Source organism: Balaenoptera ricei, chromosome 6, assembly GCF_028023285.1.
Source record: "Balaenoptera ricei isolate mBalRic1 chromosome 6, mBalRic1.hap2, whole genome shotgun sequence".
NCBI classification, from domain to species: Eukaryota; Metazoa; Chordata; class Mammalia; order Artiodactyla; family Balaenopteridae; genus Balaenoptera; species Balaenoptera ricei.
The window spans coordinates 15,680,890-15,707,078 of record NC_082644.1 but is presented as its reverse complement, the minus strand read 5'-3'; the positions used below and the strand labels follow the sequence as shown (position 1 = coordinate 15,707,078).

Genomic DNA, 26,189 nt, shown 5'->3' with positions numbered 1-26,189 from the left:
CCACCTCATCATGCCTGCACTTGTTATGGGTCCGCATGTTCTGTACCTGATTTACAGATTGTACATGGTAAGCAGGAAGGGAGCATATTCCAGTGATTAGTAAAGTCCACTCCATTTGTACAGGATACACAGTTTTTTCCACCTTCTGATACATGGTATCCTAGGAAGGGAGAGAAAATCTGGTGAATGAATCCCGACAGGATTCCCAGGGGCTGGCAGTGGTGACTGGGGGACTCCTCTTTTGGCCATCGCCAGAATCCAATTGGGGAAATTCATTTTACCTGGCATCAGCCAGTTCATCAATTCTGCATCTACTATATACCCTTGACTAACATTGCAACATAAATTTATTACAAGTCAATATAAAATTCAAATATTATAGGAGCCACGTTAAAAGAGCAGAAGGAAACAGCTCAAATTAATTTTAATAATGCATTTTAATCAATATATTCAAAATAATATCACTTAAAGATGTAATAAACATAAAACATTCAAATATTTTACATTAGTTTTTCAAAGTATGTCTTAGAATCCAGGGATTATTTCTCCCTTACGTCACTCACTATTTGGAGTAGCCATATTTCAAGTGCTCAATAGTCACATGGACCTAGTGACTTCTAAATTGGACAGCACCATCAGGTCCCTAGAGAGTCACAGAAGAAAGTCTTATTCCCTGTCCTCAATGAGTTCCAGGTCAGTGGAAGACACAAACAAGATCAGAAGTAATATGACAATCACAGACAAGCTTTCAGTTAAAGTTCATGCCATCCTCCAACAAAATGGAAGGAAAAATGGGTCCTGTATGTAAAGAGTCAAAGAAAGATCCAAAGAAAGTGTGTCTTTGTGCCTTGGAATACAGAGGCATTCTCCAGGCACTGAGATGAGACCTTGCAGGAGCTGTTGCTGCCTGGGAACGTATGTCCCGAATCATACAAAAATTGTTTTTGGCTGATTTCACATAGCACAACGTTTCTGAGGTTCAACCATGTTGTAACATGTGCCAGAATTTCATCCTTTTTTCAGGCTGAATAATATTCCATTGCATGTATATAAAACATTTAGTTTATCTATTCATCCATGAATGGACACTTGGGTTTCTTCCACTTCTTGGCTATGATGAATATTGCTATGAACTTGGGTGTACTAATATCTCTTTGAGACCTCATTTTTTATTTTTTTAGATATATACCCAGGAGCAGGATTGCTGGATCATATGGTATTTCTATTTTTTAATATTTTGAGGAGCCACCATACTGTTTTCCACAACAGATGCACCATTTTCACAATCTCACCAACAGTGTACAAGGATTGCAATTGTCCACATCCTCACCAACACATTATTTTCTGTTTTGTGATAGTAACCATCAAATTGGTATGAGGTGATAACTCACTGTGGTTTTAATTTGCATTTCTCTTATGATTAATGATGTTGAGCATCTTCCCATATGCTTGTTGGCCATTTGTATATCATCTGTGGAGAAATGTCTAGTTAAGTCCTTTGCCCATCTTTAAATTGGGATGTTTGTCTTTTTGTTCTTGAGTTGTAGGATTGATTTATATATTGTAGGTATTAAACCGTTATCATTTATTTGATTCACAAATATCTTCTCACATTCTATTGATTGTTTCCTTTGATGCACAGTTTTAAATTTTGATGTACAGAAAGGCCCCTACATACGAACATTCAAGTTGCGAACTTTCAAAGATATGAACATGCTTTTGCATGTCCAATCACATAAGTAAGTTCACGTGTTTGGCATACATTGTCATGTGCGTGCATCCTCTACAAGTGGTTGTGCTTTTGTGTACTTTATTGTACAGTACTGTATAGAATACAGTAGTACAGTATCTTTATTTCAAGCCCAGGATGTCCGGAAGCAAGCGTAAAAGCAGCAGTGATGTATTTGGTAATAAGAAGTGCCAAGCGATAATGATGGAAAGAAAAGTGAAAATAATTGAGAGAGTGGAGCAACAAGAGGAAGAAGAAGTAACTGAAGAACCAAAGAGATTCATGATGCAGGAAATGGCAAGGGGATTTTCTTTATTTGAGGATTCACTGTTAGTTTTTGAGGCACAGGATCTGAACGTAGATTGGTACACAAAGGCTGCAGCAGCCCTTCAGAGTGCAATCCAGCACTACTGTGTCATCTCTGATGAGAAAAAAAAAGAGCTACTACCCAGACATCACTGGATCAGTTTTTCAAGAGGGTAGCTAGAATTGAGTCTAGCAAGGAATGAGAACCTGCAGCCAAAGGCCCCAGGAATGACCTCTGCCCATCAGTGGGCTGGCATTAGCCCTGTGAACACCTGGGCCCCAGCCCTGCCCACCAGAAGGCTGACATCAGCTCTGAGACATCTTAGGCCCCTCAGCCACACTCTCTGGGATCCAGCCCCACTCACCAGTGGGCTGACACCAGCTTTGGGACACCCCAGACCCTGTAGCTAGCCATGTCAGGAACTGGTCCCACTTCTCAGCAGGTGACACTAACTCTGGGACCCCTGGTCCCACAACCAGCCACCCTGGGACCTTGCTCCAACCACCAGTGGGCCAGAACTAGCCCTGGACTTCCTGGGGCTCCACAGCCAGCCACCTTGTGTCCCAGCCCTGCCCACCAGTGGCAAGCAGACACCACATTAGGCAGGGACTAGCAGCCCACCCATAGTAGGCAGCCTGCCACAACAGAAGGGCCCACACAGCACACATGGGGGCACCCCTAGAGCACGTAGCTCCAGTGATGAAAGGGGAGTGTGCTGCTGGGACATAGGACATCTCCTACAAAATCTTCTCCAAGATTGGGAAATGTAACCAACATACAAATATATAGAAATAAAAACAGCGAATTAGTAAAATGAGGTGACTGAGGAATATGTTCCAAGTGAAGGACCAAGATAAAACCCCAGAATAATTAAGTGAAAATAGAGATAAGCAACCTATCCAATAAAGAGTTCAAGGTAATGATCACAAAGATGATAAAAGAACTCGGGAGAAGAATGAATGGACACAGTGAGATTTAACAAAGAGTTAGAAAATATAAAGAAGAACCAAACAGAGCTGAAGAATATAATAACTGAAATAAAAAATATATTAGAAGGAATCAACAATAGATTAGGTGATACAGAGGAATGGATCAGTGAACTGGAAGACAGAGTAGTAGAAATCACTCAAGTTGCACAAAAAATAAAAAAGAATTTAAAAATACAGGACATTTTAAGAAACCTTGGACAACATCAAGTATACTAAATTCACATTATAGGGGTCTCAGAAGGAGAATAGAAAGAGGAAAAGGTACAGAGAACATATTTGAAACCATAATAGCTGAAAATTTCCCTAACCTGGGAAAGGAAACAGACATCCTGGTTCAGGAAGCACAGAGGGTCCCAAACAGGATAAATGCAAAGAGAACCACACCAAGACACACTGAAATTAAAATGGCAAAAATTAAAGATAGAGAATATTAAAAGCAGCAAGGGAAAAGCAACAAGTTACACACAAGGGAACTCCCATAAGACCATCAACTGACTCTTCAGCAGAAACTCTGTAGGACAGAAAGGAGTGGCACAATACATTTAAAGTGATAAAAGGGAAAAAACTACAATGAAGAAAACTCTACTTGTCAAGGCTATCATTCAGATTTGAAGGAGATATCAAAAGTTTTACAGACAAGCAAAAGCTAAATGACTTCAGCACCTCCAAACCAGTTTTACAAGAAATGTTAATGGGACTTCTCTCAGCATAATAGAAAAGACCACAACTAGAAACAGGAAAGTTATGAAAGTAAAAAACTAATTGGTAAAGGCAAATATACAGTAAAGGTTGTAAATCTACTTATAAAACCAGTAGGAAGGCTAAAAGACAAAAGAAGTAAAATCATCTATATCCACCATAAATAGTTAAGAAATACACAAAACAAAAAGATGTAAAATATGATGTCAAAAAAAGTAAAGATTGGGGGTTGGGGAGTAAAAATACAGTTGCACTGTTGTTAAACTGTGTTCAAATTTAAGAGAGCAGCAACTTAATCATACACAAACACACACACACACACACACACACACACAGATTGCTATATATAAGCCTCATGGTAACCATATTTCAAAAATTTGTGTTAGATACACACACAAAGGGAAAGTAATCCAAACAAAACACTGAAGATAGTCATCAAATCACAGGGAAGAGAGGAAAAGAAGAAAAAAGGAACAAAAAACTACAAAACAACCCCAAAACAATTAACAAAATGTCAATGCATACATATCTATTGGTAAGTACTTTAAATGTAAATGGACTAAATGCTCCAATCTGCTGCTTACAAGAGACTCACTTCAGCACTAAAGACATTCACACTGAAAGTGAGGGGCTAAGAAAAGGTATTCCATGCAAATGGAAAAGAAAAGAAAGCCAGGGTAGCAATATTAATATCAGACAAAATAGGCTTTAAAACAAAGACTGTTATAAGAGATAAAGAAGGACATTATATAATGATCAAAGGATCAATCCAAGAGGATGATATAACAATTATAAATATATATGCACTCAACATAGGAGCATCTAAATATATAAGGCAAATATTAACAGACACAAAAGGAGAAAATGGCAGTAACAAATTTAGTAGGGGATTTTAACACCCCACTTACATCAATGGACAGGATCATCCAGACACAAAATCAATAAGGAAACACTGACCTTAAATGATACATTAGATCCCATCTAATATATATATATATATATATATATATATATATATATATGGAACATTCCATCCAAAAGCAACAGAATACACATTCTTTCCAAGTGCACATGGAACATTCTCCAGGATAGATCACATGCTAGGCCACAAAACAAGTCTTGGTAAATTTACGAAAATTGACATTTTATCAATCACCCTTTCCTATCACAATGCTATGAGACCAGAAATCAGCTACAAGAAAAAAAACTGCAAAAAACACAAACAAGGTGAGGATAAATAATACAATACTAAGCAAGCAACAGATCACTGAAGAAATCAAAGAGGAAATTAAAAAATACCTGGAGACAAATGAAAATGAAAACACAATGACCCAAAATGTATGGGATGCAGCAAAAGCAGTTCTAAGAGGGAAGTTTATAGCATTTCAATCTCACCTCAGGAAACAAGAAAAATCTCAAATAATCTAACCTTACACCTAAAGGAGGTAGAAAAAGAACAAACAAAACCCAAAGTTAGTAGAAGGAAAGAAATCATGAAGATCAGATCAGAAATAAATGTAATAGAGATTTTAAAAACAATAGAAAAAAATCAATGAAACTAAGAGCTGGTTCTTTGAAAAGATAAACAAAATTGATAAACCTTTAGCCAAACGCATTAAGAAAAAAAGAGAAAGGGCTCAAATCTATAAAATCAGGAATGAAAAAGGAAAAGGTACAACTGACACCACAGAAATACAAAAGATCATAAGAGATTACAACAAACAATTATACAGCAATTAAATAGAAAAACCTTAAAAAAAATAGAAAAAATCCTAGAAATGTCCAATCTCTCAAGACTGAATCAGACAGAAATAGAAATTTTGAAGAGACCAATTACCAGTAATGAAATTAAATCAATAATTTAAAAATTCCAACAAACAAAATTCCAGGACCAGATAGCTTCACAGGGGAATTCTACCAAACATTTAGAGAAGAGTTAACACTCATCCTTCTCAAACTATTCCAAAAAATTGCAGGGGAAGAAATACTTCTGAACTCGTACTGTGAGGCCAGCATCACCCCGATACAAAAACCAGACAAATGTATGGGAAAAATTACAGTCCAATATCACTGATGAACATAGATGCAAAAATCCTCGGTAAAATATAAGCAAACCAAATCCAACAATACATTCAAAGGATCATACACCATGATCAATTGAGATTTATCCCAAGGATGCAAAGATGGTTCAATACATGATGTAATACACCACATTAGCAAACTGAAGAATAAAAACCATCTCAATCGAGGCAGAAAAAGCTTTTGACACAATTCAACATCCATATATGATAAAAAACTCTCAACAAAGTGGATATAGAGGGTACACACCTCAATATTATAAAGGCCATATATGACAAGCCCACAACTACCATCATACTCAATGGTGAAAAGCTGAAAGCATTTCCTCTAAGATCAGGAACAAGAAAAAGATGCCCACTCTTGCCCCTTTTATTCAACGTACTACTGGAAGTTCTAGCCATAGCAATCAGACAAGAAAAAGAAATAAAAGGCATCCAAATTGGAAGAGAAGAAGCAAAACTGTCACTGTTTGCCGATGACATGATATTATACATAGAAAATTCTGAAGACATCACCAAAAAACTACTAGAGCTCATCAATGAATTCTGTAAAGTTGCAGGATACACAATTAATATAGAGAAATCTGTTGTGTTTCTATACACTATCAATGAACTATCAGAAATAGAAATTACAAAAACAGTCCCATTTACTATTGCATCAAAAAGAATAAAATAACTAGGAATAAATCTAAGTAAGGAGGTAAATGAAATGTACTTGGAAAACTAAGACACTGATGAAAGAAACTGAAGTCAACACAAAGAGATGGAAAGGTATACCATGGTCATATGTTGGAATAATTAATATTGTTAAAATGACAACACTACCTGAGGATATCTACAGATTCAATGCAATTCCTATCAAAACACCAGTGACATTTTTCACAGAAATAGAAAAAATAATTCTAAAATTTTTAATGAAACACAAAAGTCCCTAAATAGCCAAAACAATTTTGAGAAAGAACAAAGCTGGAGGTATCACACTCCCTGATTTCAAACTACACTACAAAGCTACAGCCATCAAAACAGTATGGTACTGGCACAAAAACAGACACATAGATCAATGGAATAAAACAGAGAGTCCAGAAATAAACCCACACTTATATAGACAATTAATCTATGACAAAAGAGGCAAGAATATACAATAGGAACAAACACGCCTCTTCAATAAATGGTGTTGGGAAAACTGTAAGGCTACATATAAACTGGACTACCTTCTCACACCATATAAAAATTTAAATTCAAAATGGTTTAAAGACTTTAATGTAACACCTGAAACCATAAAACCTTCAGAAGAAAGCATCAGGAGTTCACTCTTTGACATCAGTCTTAGCAATATTTTTTTTGGATACATCTCCTCAGGCAAGGGAAACAAAAGCATAAGCAAATGGGACTATATCAAACTAGGATATATTTTTTGATATAATATATATAAATATATATTTTTTTCCTTTGGTCCCTCATTCCTCTCCTACTTGGATAACTGTGGTAATTCTAAAGCTAATACATACCAATGAGTGCTGACCCCCTTGGGGGTGGTGCATGCATTTATCAGCTCAAAAGCAACCTGGTCAGCCTCCTCACTAGCCCCAGTGAGGGCGGTGCTGCCGGCTTCGGTGACTCTAGGTAACATCAGCCCATTGCAGGCCCCATGGGGGCCATGACCCATTCAAATGTCTGCCCTATCAACTTTTGATGGTAGTAGCTGCCTGGACAGTGGTGACCATGGGTGATGGGGGATCAGCGTTTGAATCCAGAGAGGGAGCCAAGGAAAGCAGCAGGCATGCAAATTACCCACTCCCAACCTGGGGAAGTAGTATCGAAAAAAGTAAAAAAAACACAAACCCAGCACGTAAGACATGATTCATCACATACAAGGGATTCTCAATAAGGTTATTAGCTGGTTTCTCATTAGAAATAATGGAGGCCAGAAGGCAGTGGAGGGACAAATATAAAGTGCTGAAGGAAAAAAAACAAAAACAAAAAACAACTTGTCAACCATGAAGTTCTATATTCAGCAGACTGCTAGCCGATTTCTGGATTTTGGACTTGCCAGCTTCCACAACTGCATGAGCAATTCTTGAAAATAATTATCTATACATACAATCTCTATTGGTTCTTTTTCTCTGGATAATTCTTACTAAAATAAATTTTTGGTACTGAGAGCGATTCTAGCAGAACAGAATCTTAAGGATGATGGGTTAGAATTGGTTCTCTAATCTGATTAGACTTAAACACACTGATGCCTTTATTTCCTATAATAAAGAGTGCATGGCCAAGGGGGAGGGGAGTGGGAGAGGGTTGGATTGGGAGTTTGGGAATAGTAGATACAAACTGGTATATATAGAATGGATAAACAATAATGCCCTATTGTATGGCACAGGGAAGTATATTCAATATCCGGTGATAAAATATAATGGAAAACAATATGAAAAAGAATGTATATATATGTATAACTGAGTCACTTGCCATACAGCTGTAATTAACACATTATAATTCAACTATACTTCAATAAAATTTAAATTAAGAAAAAAGAGTGCACGGATAGTCCATGGATTGATGTCACAATAGAGATATGCAAAATATCACCCCTGGATCTTCTAATCAAATAAGAGACAAGGTCTCTTAAAGGCACATGAAAAGATGCTCAACATAGCTAATTATTAGAGACATGCAAATAAAAACAATGAGATATCACCTCACACCAGTAAGAATGGCCATCATTAAAAAATCTACAAACAATAAATGCTGGAGAGGGTGTGGAGAAAAAGGAATCCTTCTGTACTGTTGGTGGGAATGTAAATTGGTACAGACACTATGGAGAACAGTATGGAGGTTCCTTAAAAAAACTAAAAATAGAGCTACTGTATGATCCAGCGATCCCACTCCTGGGCATATATCTGGAGAAAAACATGGTTTGAAAGGATACATTCACTCCAATGTTCATTGCAGCACTGTTTACAATAGCCAAGACACGGAAGCAACCTAAATGTCCAACAACACATGAATGGGTAAAGAAGATGTGGTAAATATATACAATGGAGTATTACCCAGCCATGAAAAGGAACAAAATAGTGACATCTGCAGCAATGTGGATGGACCTGGAGATTATCATACTAAGTGAAGTAAGTCAGACAGAGAAAGACAAATATCATGTGATATTGCTTATATGCAGAATCTTAAAAAAAAAAAGTGATACAAATGAACTTATTTACAAAACAGAAACAGACTCACAGACTTCGAAAATGAACTTATGATTACTGGGGGGAAGGGTGCAGGGGGGGAGGGACAGACTGGGAATTTGGGATTGACATGTACACACTGCTATATTTAAAATAGATAACCAACAAGAACCTACTGTAAAACAAAAATTAAAATTCAGAAGTAAAATTGCAATTTCTCCCCTTTACAAAGTCTTAGAGGTTAACACTATAAAGAGTTTTTGATGAATACCCTTTTAAGACCTTCTCTTATGTGTACTACCTTTATAACTAAAAAATGGTAATTCCCCCCTCCCCCATTCTCCCCAGCCCTTGGCAATCATCTTCCTACTTTCTGTTTCTATGCTTTTGAGTACTTTAAATACTTTCTATGAGTGGAACCGTACAGTATTTGTCCTTTTGTGACTGGCTATTTGTTGTAGCATGTGACAGGATTTCCCTCCTTTTCAAGGCTGCATAATATTCCATTGTGTGTATATAACACATTTTCTTTATCCATTCAACTGTTGGTGAACATTTGGGTTGCTCTCACCTCTTGGCTATTGTGAATAATGCAGCTCATATATGAAGGAGTATGCAAATATCTGTTTGAGATCCTGCTTTCAATTCTTTTGGGCATATTCCCAGAAGTGGAAATGGTGGATCATATGGTGATTCTATTTTAATCTTTCTTTAGGAGTCTTCATACCGTTTTCCATAATGACTGCATCATTTTACATTCCTACCAATAGTGCACAAGGGCTCCAGTCCTTCCGCATCCTCACCAACACTTGTCATTTTCTGTTCTTTTGATAGTGGCTATCCTAATGGATGTAAAGTGATATCTCATTGTGGTTTTGATTTGTATTTCTCTTATGATTAGTGAAGTTGAGCATCTTTTCATATGTTCATTAACCATTTTTTTGGTCTTCTTTGGAGAATTGTCTATCCAAGAACTTTGCCCATTTTTAAATTAGGTTATCTTCTTTGTTGTTGTTGTTGAGTGGTAAAAGTTCCTTATATACCCTGGATATTAACCCCTTATCAGATATACAACTTGCAAATATTTTCTCCCATTCAGTAGGCTGTCTTTTCACTCTGTTGATTGTTTCTTATGATGCACAGTTTTAGAGTTTTATGTAGTTCCATTTGTCTTTTTTTTGTTTTTGTTGCTGATTCCTTTGAACATTGTTATAAAACTAATGAACAAAATGAGATTGGCTGCCTGCTTTTAATTTTGCTGAACACAATGGGGGTAGAAAACAATGAGCTCAAGGATTTTAATTCCCAGCTTAAGTACTGCATAAATGACATGACAGCTTCTATGTCTGCCCTGAAAGAGACACTTGTTTCCTGTAACTGCAGAGGTGAGTGTGCTGAAAACCAAACCCAGTATCTAGTGGCTGAATCACAATACAAATTGTTCAGTACACGCCAAAAGAGCTGCTTGATTTTTCCAATTTAAACAGAATCTCGGGCATATGTGTGGGATGGATATTAAGGTTGTGGAATAATGGTAGAAAGAACATAAAGTTGGATTCGGCCACATTTATTGATATGGGTCAACTAATGTTGCAATTTGGGAGTTACAAAGGGCTCTAATTGTTTGTTTGTTTGGTCAGTTTGTTGGCTGGCTGAAACATTGACTAAAAAGTAGCTCACAGTAAATGAAGTTGAAATGCCAGACCTGCCTTCCTATACTACAGAGGAAGGGAAAGACTCAAAGAGATTGGAATGTTAGAGTGGGTTTGACATTTAAGACCTGCTCACACACTCTGGGATGGTCCAGAGGACACGTCTTTCACTAGTACTCTGGGAAATAAATTTGTGAAGGTTCCCTAGCATCCTTGAAGAGCTCTGTGATTGCTCTTCTCTGTAGACCAGAAAGTACTGTGGGAACTGCGGCTACTGAACTGGGAAATCTAAATGTAATGAGGGTAATTGGATGCCAAGGTGGCAGGGGCCAAGTGGTGGCACTCAATGGCCAAACGTAAGGTGGGTGTGGTTATTAAATGGACAGCAGAGTCAAAGTACTGCTCAGAATAGTCTTACTCACAGAAACCTATGACATTGGCGAGTTGACTATGGCGTTCCTAGAACAGACATATATAGAAAAGTCTACTAAATTTGTACATGATATGTATAAGTAGAAAAATTCTAGGTCAAGTGATCAAAAGTCTAACTTGAATCATAAAAACAGTCATGTCCCCTCAATCAATTCCCATCCTCTTTACAGACCTAGAACTCTTCAAATGAAGGAGAATCTGGGTACCCTTGAGGAAAAACCCTGGTATACTGCCAAAAGTTTATATTGTTAATCTTTCTCTGAGCTTTCCCCAAAGGGACCTACAGTCTTTTACCAGACTGACTGTGCTTTGGGGAAAAGGAAATAATCAGACCTTTCAGAGATCACTGGACACTGGCTTTGAACTGACACCAATTCCAGAAGACCCAAACCATCACCATGGTCCACAAGTCAGAATAGGGGCTTATGAAGGTCTGGTGAACAATGGAATTTTAGCTCAGGTCCATCTCACAGTGGGTCCAGTGGGCCCCCAAATACATCATGCCATGATTTCTCCAGTTCTGAAATGCATAATTGGAAGAGACATACTCAGCAACTGGCAGAATCCTTATATTAGTTTCCTGAGATGTAGAATGAGGGCTATTAGGTGGGAAAGACCAAGTGGAAGCCACTAGAACTGCCTCTACCTAGAAAAATAGTAAACCAAAAGCAATACTGCATTTCTGGAGAGACTGCAGAAATCAGTGCCACCATCCAGGACTTGAAGGATGCATCCCCATCCATTTTGTCTATCTGGCCTGTGCAGAAGACAGATGGATCTTGGAGAATGACAGTGGATTATTGTAAGCTTAACCATCACAACTGCAGCACCAGATGTGGTTTCATTGTGAAAGCAAATTAACACATCCTCTGGTACCTGGTATGCAGCCATTGATCTGACAAATGCTTTTTTCTTCATATTTGTTAGTAAAGACCACCAACCAGCAAGTCCAGCAATATACCTACACTGTCCTGCCTCAGAGGTACATCAGCCCTCCAGTCCTGTGTCATAATATAGTTCACAAGGTCTTGATGTCCTTTCCCTTATACACAACATCACACTGGTTCATTACATCGATAATGTTATGCTGATTGGACCTAGTGAGCAAGGAGTAGTAAGTACTCTGTTAAGATGTTTGTATATTAAAGAGTGGGAAAGAAATCCAACAAAAATTCAGGGGCCTCCTGCCTCATTGAAATGTCTAGGGGTCCTGTGGTGTGGGGCATGTTGAGATATCCTTTCTAAGGTAAAGGATAAGCTGTTCCCTCTGGCTCCCCCTACAACCGAGAAAGAGGTACAACATTTAATGGGCCTCTTTCGGTTTCAGAGGTGACATATTCCTCATTTTGTTGTGTTATTCCAGCCTATTACTGAGTGACCCAAAAAGCTGCTAATTTTGAGCGGTGCCCAGAACAAGAGAATGCTGTGCAGGTTGATTACACTGGACTACTTCCATCATGAAAAGGGGCAACATTTTGTTCCTACTGGAATAGACACTCTGAAGATGAATTTACCTTTCCTACATGCAATGCTTCTGCCAAAACTACCATCCATGGACTTACAGAATACCTATCCACCGCTGTGGTATGCCTCGCACCATTGATCTGACCAAGGAACTCACTTGACAGTAAGTGAAGTGCAGCAATGGAATGGAATTACCATGGAATGGTAATGGAATGGTAATTACCATGGAATGGAATGGAATTCCTTCCATTCTCAAGGAATTCCATGGTCTTATCATGCTCTCCACCATCTTGAATCATCTGGCTTGATAGAATGGTGGAATGACCTTTCGAAGACTCAGTTACAATGCCAGCTAGATGGCAATACCTTGTAAGATTGGGAGAAGGTTTTCCATAAGGCCGTATACGTTCTGAATCAGCATCCAATGTATAATATTTTCTTCCATGGCCAGCATTTATGGATCCAGGAACCAAGGAGTGGAAATGGGAGTGTTACTACTCACTATTACCTCTAACTATATACACTCGCCAGAATTTTGCTTCTTGTTCCCATGACTTTATGCTCTGCTGGCCTAGAGGTTTAGTTCTAAAGGGAGGAATGTTTCCACCAGAAGACACAACGATGATTCAATTGAACTGGCAGTTAAGAATGCCACCCAGCCACGTAGGGCTTTTCATGTCTCTGAATTAGCAGGCAAAGAAGTTACTGTGCTGACCCTGACTGCCAAGGGGAAATTGAACTACTACTACACAATGAAGGTAAGGAAGATCATGTCTAGAATCCAAAAGATCCCTTAGGGTGTTTCTTAGAATTACCGTGCGTTGTGATTAAAGTCAATGGAAATCTATAACAATTCAATTCAGGCAGGACTAATGCCTTAGACCCCTCAGGAATGAAGGCTTGGCTCACTCTAACATGCACAGAGCCATGATCAGCTAAGATGCTTGCTGAGGGCAGGGAAAATGGAATGGGTAGTAGAAGATGGTTTAAATACCAGGTATGACTGCATGACCAGTTATGGAAACAAGGGCTGTAATTGTTATAAATGTCTTCTTTATTATGTTATGCTTGTGCTCTTGTATTTATATATGTTAAGCAAATATCTTTGCTTTCTTTCCTTTCTTATCCCCTTATCATATAACATAAGATATATTGACTTTATATCATAGTATTTAAGTATTGTTAACTTACATCATAGTATTTAAGTTATGAGATATCACGGAGAAGAGTAAAAGTCACCCAAGGACATTGCATCCTCTTCTAAAGAAAATATAGGTGTGTTTTCAGATGTATGCAGCAGTGTTGGATCATGTTAGAACTATGACCTTGTTGTTGTCTTTATTTGAAGATTGAGTATGGTCAAAAAGATTTTAAATCTTTAAAATTTTTCTATTTGTTTTCCAGAGAAATAGAACCAATAGAGAGAAACGGAGTGTGTGTGTGTGTGTGTGTGTTCGTGTGTGTATAGAAAGAAAAAGATATTTTAAGGAACTGGTTCACACAGGGTAGGCAGACAGGGAAGAGTTGCAGTTTGATTTTGAAGGCACTCTACTGTCAGAATTCCCTCTTCCTCCAGAAAGGTGAATCTTTTTCTATTAAGACTTTCAACGGATTGGATGAAGCTCACCCACATTAAGGAGGGTAATATGCTTCACTCAAAGTCTACTGATTTAAATGTTATCTTATCTAAAAAACTACCTTCACAGAAACATTAGAAAGTATTTGACCAATTATCTGGGTACCGTGACCTAAATAAGTTGACACATCAAATTAACCATCACAAGCCCACCCCTTGTCAACTTGACACCCATACACATCTCCAGAAGATCCCTGTTAATGGGCGCACAATGTACAAAGATATGATCTCTGAAGACAATATATAAGAGCAGAAATGGAGATGTATAGGAGCACAGTGTTTGGATTCCATTGAAATGTTATCAGCATTATAAAAACTAGATTTTTATCAGTTTAAGATGGTAATTCTAATCTCCATGGTAACCACTAAGAAAATAACTAAAAAATACACAGAAAAGGAAAGAAGAAGGGAATTGAAATAGTACTAAAAAAATAAACCAAATTTTTAAAAAGGCAGTCATGGAGAAATTGAGGAACAAAATACATAAGACATAAAGAATTAAATACCTAAGAGCAGAAGTAAGTTTTACCTTATCAGTAATAGTGTTAAATGTAAATAATTTAAACTCTCCAATTAAAAGGTAGAGATGGTCAGAATGGGGACAGAAAAACCAAAACCATAATTCTTCTACATGTTGTCCGTGAGTCCCCTGATTTATTTTTATCAATATTGAATATACTCTAAAAACCCTACCTTACAGAAAACTTAATAATGTATTATCATGAAGACAATTTATATCAATGATAAAAATGTGATTATTTAATAATGGTGCTGGGGCAACTAAGAAGACTACTGGAAAACAATGAAATGTCTTTCTTACTCTCTTCTTATAAGAAAATAAAATCTGGGTGAATCAATGACTTAATTATAAAATAGAAAATCACACAACTACTGCAAATATATATGAGAAATTTCTCTTACAATTTTATAAAGAGAAAGAATTATCTCAGTATATCCCTCATCCTTCCTAATCTGCCCATGGCTCTGTTCACCACCATATTCAAGCCCACCCATCTTGACCCCGGACCACAGCAACAGGTGCTGGAAGCCTTTGTGCATTTAGTTTCGTTTGTGTGTTTGGTTGGGGCTAAGCTCTTCCCTCTCCACATCCTGACACTTTGACAAGCCCACACTGAACATCGAATGGAAAGGCACAAGCGTCTTTCTTATGATGCTCATGGAAATGCACAGTCTTAAAGGATTTTTAAGCACCCCTCAGTGCTACTCTTGCCAACTCTGGAAGCCCTTGTGCAGAAAATCAATTTCTAACTCACTTTCCTTCTTGGGGTAAAGGAAACACGTGCAAAACAAAAACCCCAGTCAACCACCCTGCCAGGCATGGTTCCTGCTGTTTTCCTGTGGCTCATAGAACCACATGGAACACAGATATCACACCAGGTAGAAGAACCAGGGATGCACTTCACAGACATGCCCTGGAAGGCTCTCCACCTGTTTCTGGTTTTGCCCCCTTTCAATCCAAGAGTGTGCTCTTATCCCATTGGTCCTCTGCCTAAAACAAACCTGATTCCTTCAGTCTTTTGCTTAAAACTTTTTGGAGATGTCCCTTACTAACAAAATAAAATCCATGCTCCCTCCACGGTGTCCAGGACCCCGTGTGATCTCCTCCCACCTGTCCTGTTGACCTCTCCACCCTCCACTCACCCCAGCTGCCCCCTAGCTTTGCTAAAACAAGCCCAGCCCTGCCCCCTGGGGTGACAGTTCCGGGGGGCCCCCCTCAGGAGCACTCTACCTGGCTCTCTGCACCAAAGTCACCAACCCCAGGAGGCCTCACCAACCCCGACTCTGTCCCACCCATCATTCAATTAACCTCACAGTTCCTAGCTCATCTCTCTGACTGTCATGTTTGTCCATCTGTCTGGGTACCATCCTAGGAGGAGGGTTCCAGGAGGGCGGGGGCCTCGTGCCCTCCACTGGCACAGCGCCTGGCACATGGAAGACTTCCAGTAAATGCCTGCGGAATAAGAACCAGGAACTGCAGGAATCAGAAGACCAGAAGGACATGAAGATAAGGGAGACAAGGGTCGGGTAAGGGTTGGAGATCAGTCTTAGAATGTACCTGGTGGACACAACTCCCAGAAGCTGCGCCTCCATCCCTGTGGGGCAGTTAATTGCTGGTGAACTCCGTCCTTCCCTGTGGGCATGGTTGAGGCAGCTGTGACCTATAGGGACAAAACAGGGACAGGCATGAGTGGCTTCCAGACTCTCACCCCTCCCAGAATCCATTCCACATTCCTTTCACCTCACCTCCAAAACTAAGCAGAACTTCCACCTTTCTCCCAGCTCCAAACTCTTAAATATTCTTCAGTATTTATGTTTGAACTTTCATGATTTGGGCCTAGCCAAGTAACATACACTTGAAAAACTCTTCTTTATCCTTTTCTCTTATAGAAGAAAACGTGTTTATTCTAGAAAATATTAGCAGGTAAAATTTTTATAAGAATACAAAAACTATATATGATCCCCTCATCTTAGAAATAGCATCCATTAATGTTTTGTCTCGTTTAGTTCCACTATTTCACCATATGTGTGAATATTCTCTTTCTCTTACGTACACACACACATTTATGAATGAGGGTTATATAATATGCAAACTTAAAAAAATCAGGATACAGAATCAAACATTAAATAATTTTTTGTTCACCAAATGTTGATTAAATAATGAATTTCTGGGTTAAAAAGGTGCCTCAGACATCTAGACCAATAGAATAGAACAGATAGCCCAGAAATAGACTGTTGCATATATGGTCAAATGACTTGACAAGGAGTACCAAAATCATTTAACGGAGAAAGGACAATCTTGGGAAAACTGGATATCCATATGCAAAAATATGAACTTGGACCCTTACTTTACACCATATACAAAAATTAACTCAAAATGGATCAAAGATAGAAACATAAGAGTTAAAGCTATAAAACACTTAGGAGAAAATATAGGGGCAGTTCTTCATGAACTGGGATTTGGAAATGACTTCTTGGATATGACACCAAAAGCATAGGCAACATGAAAAAAATAGATAAATTGTGCTAACATCAAAATTTAAAACTTCTGTGCATCAAAAAAACACAATTAACAGAGTGAAAGGGCAAACCACAGAATGGGAGAAATGTTTGAAAATCATATATCTGATAAGGGGTTAATATCCAGAATATATAAAGAACTCCTACAACACAACAACAACAATAGTAATAATAAACAACCATTTTAAAATATAAGTAAAAGATTTGAATAGACGTTTTTCCAAAGAAGATATACAAGTGGCCAATAAGCACATGAAAAGATGCTCAACATCACGAATCATTAGGGAAATGCAAATCAAAACCACAATGAGGTACCACTGCACATCCATTAGGATGGCCACTCTTAAAAAAAAAAGAAAGAAAGAAAAAAAGAAACCCATAAACTACAAGTGTTGGCAAAGATGTGGAGAAATTGGAAGCCTTGTGCACTGTTGGTGGGAGTGTAAAATGATGCAGCCCCTATGGAAAACAGTTTCCATAAAATTTGGGGGTTTCTCAAAAAATTAAAAATAAAATTACTATATGATCTAGCAATTTCATCTCTGGGTATATACCCAAAGGAATTGAAAGCAAGGTCTCAAAGGGATATTTGTACACCCATGTTCATAGCACCATTATTCACAATAGCCAAAAGATGGAAGTAATCCAAATGTCCATCAGTGGATGAATGGATAAACAATGTGGTATATACATAAAATGGAATAGTATTCACCTTAAAAAATAAGGAAATTCTGGCACATGCTACAACACGGATGAACCTGAGGACACTATGCTAAGTGAAATAAGCCAATCACAAAAATACCGTATGATTCCACTTACGTGAGGTCCCTAGAGTAGTCAAATTCACAGAGAAAGTAGAATAGCCATTGCCGGGGTCTGGGTAGAGGGGAGAATTTGGACGTTGTTGTTTAACGAGTAGAGAGTTTCAGTTTTGCAAAATGAAAATAGCTCTAGAGATTGGTTGCACAACAATGAGAATATAGTTAATGCTAGTGAACTATACACTGAAAAATGGTTAAGATGGTGAATTTTATGTGATGTATATTTTACCACAATTTTTAAAAAAATTTTAAGGTGCCTGACAAGCTGTCCCCAGTGGAACCTGTCAATGATCTATTAAATACCAGAGAGTCACAGAAAAGTGACAATTTGTGTCACAATCGCTGAGCTATAAATGACATAAGAGCAATTGGAGAAATTTGAATGAGGTCCGCGAATTAGATAGTAGTAATGTGTCGATGTTAATGTTCTGATTTGAAGGTTGTATTGTGGCTGTGGGGGAGAATGTCCCTGTTTGTAGGGAGTACACACCGAAGTGTTCAGGAATGACGTTCATCACGTTAGCATCTAGTTTTCAGATGGTCAGGATAAAGGGTTTTGTACAATATATGTAAGTTTTCTGTAATTTTGAGTGTTTTAAAATAAAGAGTTAAATTAAGAAAATATGTCAGAATAAAACTACAGCACCGTCCCCAGGACACAAAGGAGGTGAGCCTAGGGTTGGCCTCAGCATCCTGCCTAAGGACAGTTTCCAGGCTGAAGTTCAGGAAGGGATCCGACAGGGGCCCCGTGGCCTCTGTTGAGGGGACAGAGAGGAGTTCCAGGAGGCTGAATGCAGGGCGAGAACTGGAGAAGAAAAGCTGCCCAGAGAGAGCTCTGGAGACGTGCAGAGGGGCCCATCCAGTGTGTGGGTGAGCGCTGATCTGTGCACGCGCGGGAGGGACCCACCCCAGGCTGAGAAGAGACCACTGGAAATCAGCAGGCTGACAGGCATCGAGGCTCGCCGGGGCTGGCATTGTTCATGCTCCCATTAACCAGAGTGGGCAGACTGCATAATAGGGGTGCTGCCGAGATATCAGAGGTTAACTACTAAGTCCTTTGTAGTTAATGAATTCAATGCCCCGATAAGGCAAGTGTAGCCCAGGCATCGAACTTAAAAGCAAATATTGGAAGATCAAACTGATATTCAATTTTCTTTACTGTGACTGGAACAACACCCAGCCCTCTTTAAAAGAACACAACAAAAATGAATACGTAAGAAAACAAAATTCACAATCTGTATCACTTAATAAAAAATGACAAGGCATGAAGCAGGAAAACATCACCATAAGTAGGAAAAATTCAATCAATAGAAATTGTAGAAAGTGACAGAGACCATTGAATTAATACGCAAAGACTATAAAACAGCTATCTGAATCTTATAAATATACTCAGGGACATAAAAGAAGAAAATGAACACAATCAGGAGAGAGATGGATGATATACATATACAAAAAAAAAAAAAAAAAAACCCCAAAAAACCAAATGGAACCTCTAGAAATTTTAGAAATACCAAATCTGTAATGACAGATATAGTGATTGGGACTGGAACAACTAGATGTCCACATGCAAAAAACAAATCTAGATACAGACCTCAGGAAGGAGAGAATACCTGCCATCTAGCAGCCTTCACCTGTGGCCAACTGCGGCCTGAGGGAGCTCAGGATGTGAAAACCCTGAGGAAACTCAGGATTTGAAAACACAGGATTCTGGCCCCAGATAGGTTAGGTGCATACTAAAGGAATGATTTCTGTGAGACCTGACTCTTGCATCTTCCCATACGTAGAAAGGTGCTAAATTCCTTAACTTGGGATATCTGGTTTTCTTTCATTAACAATAATTTTTTTTTTTTTAAAGGGAGAACAATTCTTTTTTCTTTTTTTTTTTAATTAATTAATTTATTTACTTATTTTTGGCTGTGTTGGGTCTTCGTTTCTGTGCAAGGGTTTTCTCTAGTTGTGGCAAGCGGGGGCCACTCTTCATCGCGGTGCGCGGGCCTCTCACTATCGTGGCCTCTCTTGTTGCGGAGCACAGGCTCCAGACACGCAGGCTCAGTAGTTGTGGCTCACGGGCCTAGTTGCTCCGCGGCATGTGGGATCTTCCCAGACCAGGGCTCGAACCCGTGTCCCCTGCATTAGCAGGCAGATTCTCAACCACTGCGCCAACAATAATCTTTTGATGTTCCCGACTACCTGCCCTTTGTTGCAAACTCCTATATATCCTAGCTCCCCCTTCGCCTCCTCGGAGCAGTTCTCTCAGGGTTACTTGAGATGCTGCCTCCCGGGCTTGAAGTCCTAAAAATTCCCACCGAGGGACTTCCCTGGCGGTCCAGTGGTTAGGACTCCACGCTTTCACTGCAGGGGGCGCGGGTTTGATCCCTGGTCAGGGAACTAAGATCCTGCATGCCATGCGGCACGGCCAAAAATAAATAAATAAATAAATAAAATAAAAATTCCCACTGAATAAAACATAACTCTCAACTTTCAGGTTGTGAATGTTTTAAGTCGACAGAACTTACACCCTTTACACAATTAACTCAAACTTAGCAAAACTAAATGTAAAACACAAAACTATAAAACTCCTAGAAGACAACATAGGAAAAAACCTAAATGAACTTGCCTCTGGTGATGACTTTTTTTAAAAAAAATATGTATTTATTTATTTGGCTGCATTGGGTCTTAGTTGCGGCACGTGGGATGTTTTGTTGTGGTGCACAGGCTCTTTGTCGCAGCATGCGGGCTTCCCTCTAATTTTGGCGCACGGGCTCTAGAGCACGCATACTCAGTAGTTGTGGTGCGTGGGCTCTAGAGCGCATGGGCTTAGTTGCCCTGTGGCAAGTGGGATCTTAGTTCCCAGACCAGGGATTGAACATGTGTCCCCTACATTGGAAGGCGGATTTTTAACCACTGGACCACCAGGGAAGTCCCTGGTGATGACTTTCTAGATACAACTACGAAAGGCATGATCCATGAAAGAAATAACCGATAAGCTGGATTTCATTAAAATTAAATTCTGCTTTGAGAAAGACAATATCAAAAGAATGAGAAGTCAAGGAACAGACTGGGAGAAAGTATTTGCAAAAGATACATCTAAAAAGGACTGTTTTCCAAAATATACAAAGAACTTAAAAAAAACTCAACAATAAGAAAACAAACAACTCTGTTAAAAAATGGACAAAAGACCTTAACAGATACCTCACCAAAGAAAACATACAGATGGCCAGTAAGCATACAGATAGTTGATCCACATCATATGTCATCACGGAAATACAAAGTAAAACACTAATGAGATGCTGTACACACCTATAAGAATGGCCAAAACCTGGACACTGACAACACCAAATGCTGATGAAGAGGTGGAGCAACAGGAACTCTCAATCACTGCTGGTAGAAATGCAAATGACAGAGCCACTTTGAAGATAGTTGTGTGGTTTCTTGCAAAACTAAACATACTCTTACCATATAATCCAGCAATTGTGCTCCTTTGTATTTACCCAAATGACTTGAAAATGTATGTCCACACAAAAACATGAGCACAGATGTTTATAGCAGCTTTTTTCACAATTGCCCAAACTTGGAAACAACCAAGATTTCCTTCAGTAGGTGAATCGATAAATAAACTGTGGTACATCCAGACAATGGAATGTTATTCAGGCCAGAAAAGAAATAAGCTATCAAGCCATGAAAAGACATGGAGGAACCTCAAATGCATATCACTAAGTGAAAGAAGCCAATCTGAAAAAGCTACATACTGTATGATTCCAATGACATGACATTCTGGAAAAGGCAAAACTATGGAGGCAGTAAAAAGATCAGTGGTTTCCAGCGGTTGGGGGCCAGGGAGGAATGAATAGGCAAAGCACAGAGGATTTTTAGGGCAGTGAAAATACTCTGTATGATACCGTAACAATGGTATACATCCGTCCAAGCTCATGGAACTTACAACGCCAAGAGTGAACCGTAATGTAAGCTACGAACTTCGGGTGATTAGAATGTGTCAGTGTAGGTTCACCAATTATAACACATGTACCACTCTGGTGGGTATGTTGATAATGGAGGAGACCATGTATGTGTGGGGACAGGGGGTATACGGGAAATCTATGTACCTTCGTCTCGATTTTATTTTGACTCTAAAACTGCTCTAAAAGAATAAAGTCTTAAAAACAAAACAAACAAACAAACAAAAGAAACAGCATGATAATACACACACACACACACACACACACACAAAGGAAAAAAATATACTGGATGGGATTAAGAGCAGGTTAGGATGTGTAGAAAATCAATGAACTTGGAGAGAAAGCAATAGAAACTATTCAAAATGAGAGAGAAATAATGGAAAAAAACAGATGCCAAGTTGAGAGCATTTGGGCTCACCAGGCCTGAGGCCCTGCACTGCCATCCCTGACGCCACCTGACGCTGGGCTCCTCTGAGCTCCTCCATGACCCCCCCAGCACAGCACTCCACCCTGTGCTTCAGAAGCTCCTGCCCCACCCCAGGGAGCCCACACCACGGTGCCAATACATGCGGGGCTGGGGGGTGGGAGACCACGTGCCCTGTGGCCCTCCCAGCACCAGCGTGACCGACACCAGCCTTGAGGATGGGATTCGTCCTCCCACGCAGCCTCACATAGCACCCACACGGCTCTCAGCAGCTTCCAGAGGGCCCTGCAGACGTTCACGTCCTGCCATTTTACAGCAGGAAGCAGGGGTACGCAGGGTCCCAGAGCTGGGAGGAGCAGAGCAGGCCTGCAGTCTCCAGCTGCAGTCCCGAGACTCCTACGGCCTGACTGAGCTTCCGAGCCTCTGAACCTCACAGTTGCCACTTTGAAAGAGAGAGAAACCTGGGGTAGAAGACCTACAACAGAAATGGGGCCCCATCACATGTGCAGAACGGGGACCTGGGTGAGGACCAAGCTCAGCTCTGCAGCTCATCTCATGTCATCCTTCCAAGAGCCCGAACACATGGGCCTCAGCTCATGACAGGCAGGGCTGGGGGCAGTAACTGGCCCTGGGTGACACCATTCAAGTGCAGAGGTGGGACTGCTGTCCCCCTGCCCCCTCCCCTGCTGCCTGATCTGGGGTCTCCTGGTCATCCACTCCCAGTCTCAGAAACCTCATGGATCCTTGGAAATCTCTACTGGCACCGAGGAATCAAAACCACAGCACTGTGGTGCCCCATATTTACTTCTTAGACTAGCAAAGAATTAAAGTTCAGTGTGGCAAGGGTGCAGGGAAACAGGCATACTTGTGGACTCCTGGTGTGAGTAAAAATGGTCCGGCCTTTTTTTTGAGGACAGTTTGCCATTATATATAATGAAAGTATAAAATTACCTAACCCAGTGACACAACAATTTCACTTCCAAGGAGTTACCCAGTAACATGTACACATGTATGTATGACACATACAAAGGTATATACTACAGTACAGTTGGAATTAGCAAAAAAAACAAAACAAAAAAACCAAACAAGGATATAATCTAAAAAGATATTCGTGAAAGACAAGAACGAAATAAACTGGTTCACCCACATCTGCTTTACCTATACAATAAAATATTATGCTGTTAAAAAGAATAGGATAAATCTGCATGTACTGACCTAAGACATCTAACGGAATTGGTTATTAACTCAGAATATAAGAAAAGTGATCATGACTGTAAATGCATTTTTAAAAAGCCATGAGGAGGGATGAGAACGGGAGTTTGGGATGTCAGAGGCCTAGGTGTCACATTCCCCAAACCATCAAGATCATATTTTGACCTTGTCTACACAGGTATTCTCACATTCACCTGGAAACACACCCGCCGTACTAAAGTGAGTCATTCATGCAGCAGCCTTAAACATGGGTCTCATCTAGTATAGACTAATTTTTTAAAAAATTAATTCTGTAATCATTTTGTGATTATAAATATGTTATTGCGTCTCTGAATTAATTTGTAAAATGAAAATATTTAAAACTTCATGACACCTGTAATGTTGGTTTCACATTTAATTTTTTTTTTTTTTTTTTAACATGTAAGGAAGCTGGAACATGCAGGGGCGGGGCCTTTCCACTTGGAGTGTCTTTAGGACGTGCATCACCATGGGTTTTCCTGTTTGCCTCTCCCACCTCTAAGGAAGGAGGGGGCGGCTCCAGTTCCTGGCTGCCCGATGGTCATCTAAGCGCAGCCTCGCAGGCAATGTGACTAGAAGAAACTGGGAACCTGCTTCCTGCTGAAACTCAAGGGTCAGAACAAAACGTGTGGAAGGCAGCCTTCTTCGTGGGCTGCTGTTTAACCAATTTGCCATGAGTATGTTTTAGAATTTAGGCGTAAGTGTAAAATAGTAGAAAGAAAGAAAGAAAAGACAGCCCATCTCTCTGTCGCTCCAGGCAGCTTGCCAGGGAGTTTCCAGCGTGACACTGCCCCCTCCAGTGCCTGGAATACACTGCTGGGACCGCTCAGGAGGCCCGCCGGGCCGCGGACCGGGAAGGGGAGCGCGAGCTCTTCTCCCTCTGGGCCCGGGTCGGTCCTGCCGGGCCATGACTCTGCTCCTTCCCCCGCTTCTGCCCACTTTTGATCCTGCTCGGACACCCGCGGCCGCAGGTGACCCGGCCAGGCACCCAGCCATGTCCGCCTGCCCCCCGCGCCCCCCCGCTTCTGCCGCCCCCTCCCGGCCACCAGGCGATCCTTCCCCCGAGCCAGGACCCGCGGTGGGGACTCACCGAGAGCAGGACACCCAGGACGACGAAGATGAGAGCCACGGGCCCCCGGAGCCGAGGCCTGGGACCGGGGGCGCGCCCTGCTCGGGAGCCCGAGGCGGCCGGTGGGCTCTGTCCCCGCTGCCCCGTGCTGTCGCGGGGCGCTCGCTGTCCCAGCCGCCGCGGGGTGACAGACGGCAGAGCCATCAGGAAGCAACAGTGTCTTTCGTGGGGCGCTGGATCGTCCCTGCCGCCCGTGGGGTGTGCGGGGGCTCACTCTTGTCTCTCTCTTTACTCTTGGGAGGGTGGACCGTCCTGACTTTTGTACTCTTGGCGGCGTTGAGTCACCGGGGCGGGGCAAAGAACGGGAGCCAGCAAGCAAATAGGAACAGCGTTGTTGAAACACGTGATGTGTTGACACAGAGGCTCTGAATGGAAGGCCGTCGTCTTCTAGGTACACCTCCGGAAGGTGGGGGGCTGGACATAGAACTAACCCTCTGGCTACCCTGGGCACGTGGTTTGTTTCTGGATCCTGTCCTTCCCAGGACAGGCACAGAAGGTGGTGGTGAGGAGTTTGGGGGGACGAAGTGGGAGCTGACCACTCCCAGAAGCTGTGCCCTCAGCTGTGACCAGGGTAGTGAGGTTGAGTCCGAATCCAGGACCTGTCTTGATCCTGTCTCCTTTCCAGAGCCAAAGCCCCTCATGTTTATAAACTCTGAACTAACCTGCCCTGACTTTGGCATTCTCCTCACACGGCTACTCCCTCCCCACCCCCCACCCAAGAGTCTCATTGACTGAGTTGATATGTTTCACTGCACCTAGGGTCACTTTGCAGCTCTGTCCCAGTGCGAAGCTTCTTGGTCAGGGGCTTGATCTTAGCATCTCTGTAGCCAGGTGTCTGGCTGGAGCAGACACTCAATGAACAGGTGAGTAGATAGAATGAAGGTCACAGAGGCATTGATCACTGGGTCTGAATTCAAGTAACCATTAGGCTTCCGACCTCCCCCATCACCACCTTGCATGTTCTGGTAATTTCAGCTCCATCATCTGACTTTCACACTCAGGGCTTCATGTTATCTTGTCTCAGCCCTACTGCTCCTGCAGTCAGGCAAGCTGGAGGAACCCATTTCAGCCTTTCTTCAGGATTTTCCTTCCCTGTAGATACTATAAAGCCCTTGGGAAACAGAACTGCTGGAGACTAATTGGCACATTAAATCAAATGGGCCAAGAGGGGGGTTCCCCACGTGGGTCAGGCCCTTTCAGCTGTCCCTATACCTCCAGCTCTGTGCCTGGTCTATTTTATCTTCATGACTCTCTGAATGTCCTTTGAGGATAACAGGGCCCTGATTTCACAATCCAGGGACACCATCCACATTGGGCAACGCTGTACTTTGGGTCATCAGGCTCAGAGACATATGTCCAGGTCACTCTAGACTGTCCCATCTCTCTAGTTTGTCAGGACCAAGTAGTTACCAAACCTTCATCCCA

The 26,189-nt window shown here is 40.8% G+C and overlaps 1 protein-coding gene across 2 annotated transcripts in view; it reads right to left on the bottom strand.

The window, feature by feature from the left end:
- LOC132368207 (tumor necrosis factor receptor superfamily member 10A-like) overlaps window positions 1–25,025 on the bottom strand; it is a 41,598-nt gene extending 16,573 nt beyond the window's left edge. The window contains exons 1-3 of one of the 2 annotated variants that reach the window (XM_059926884.1): window positions 24,726–25,025; window positions 16,243–16,345; window positions 47–160 (exon numbers count right to left, since the gene is read on the bottom strand). In XM_059926884.1, the coding sequence (XP_059782867.1) occupies window positions 47–160; window positions 16,243–16,345; window positions 24,726–24,908 (400 nt within the window). In that variant the 5' untranslated portion in view covers window positions 24,909–25,025. The remainder of the gene's footprint in view (window positions 1–46; window positions 161–16,242; window positions 16,346–24,725) is intronic. The other variant, XM_059926883.1, reaches the window with a different exon arrangement.
- Between the last annotated feature and the right edge of the window lie 1,164 nt (window positions 25,026–26,189).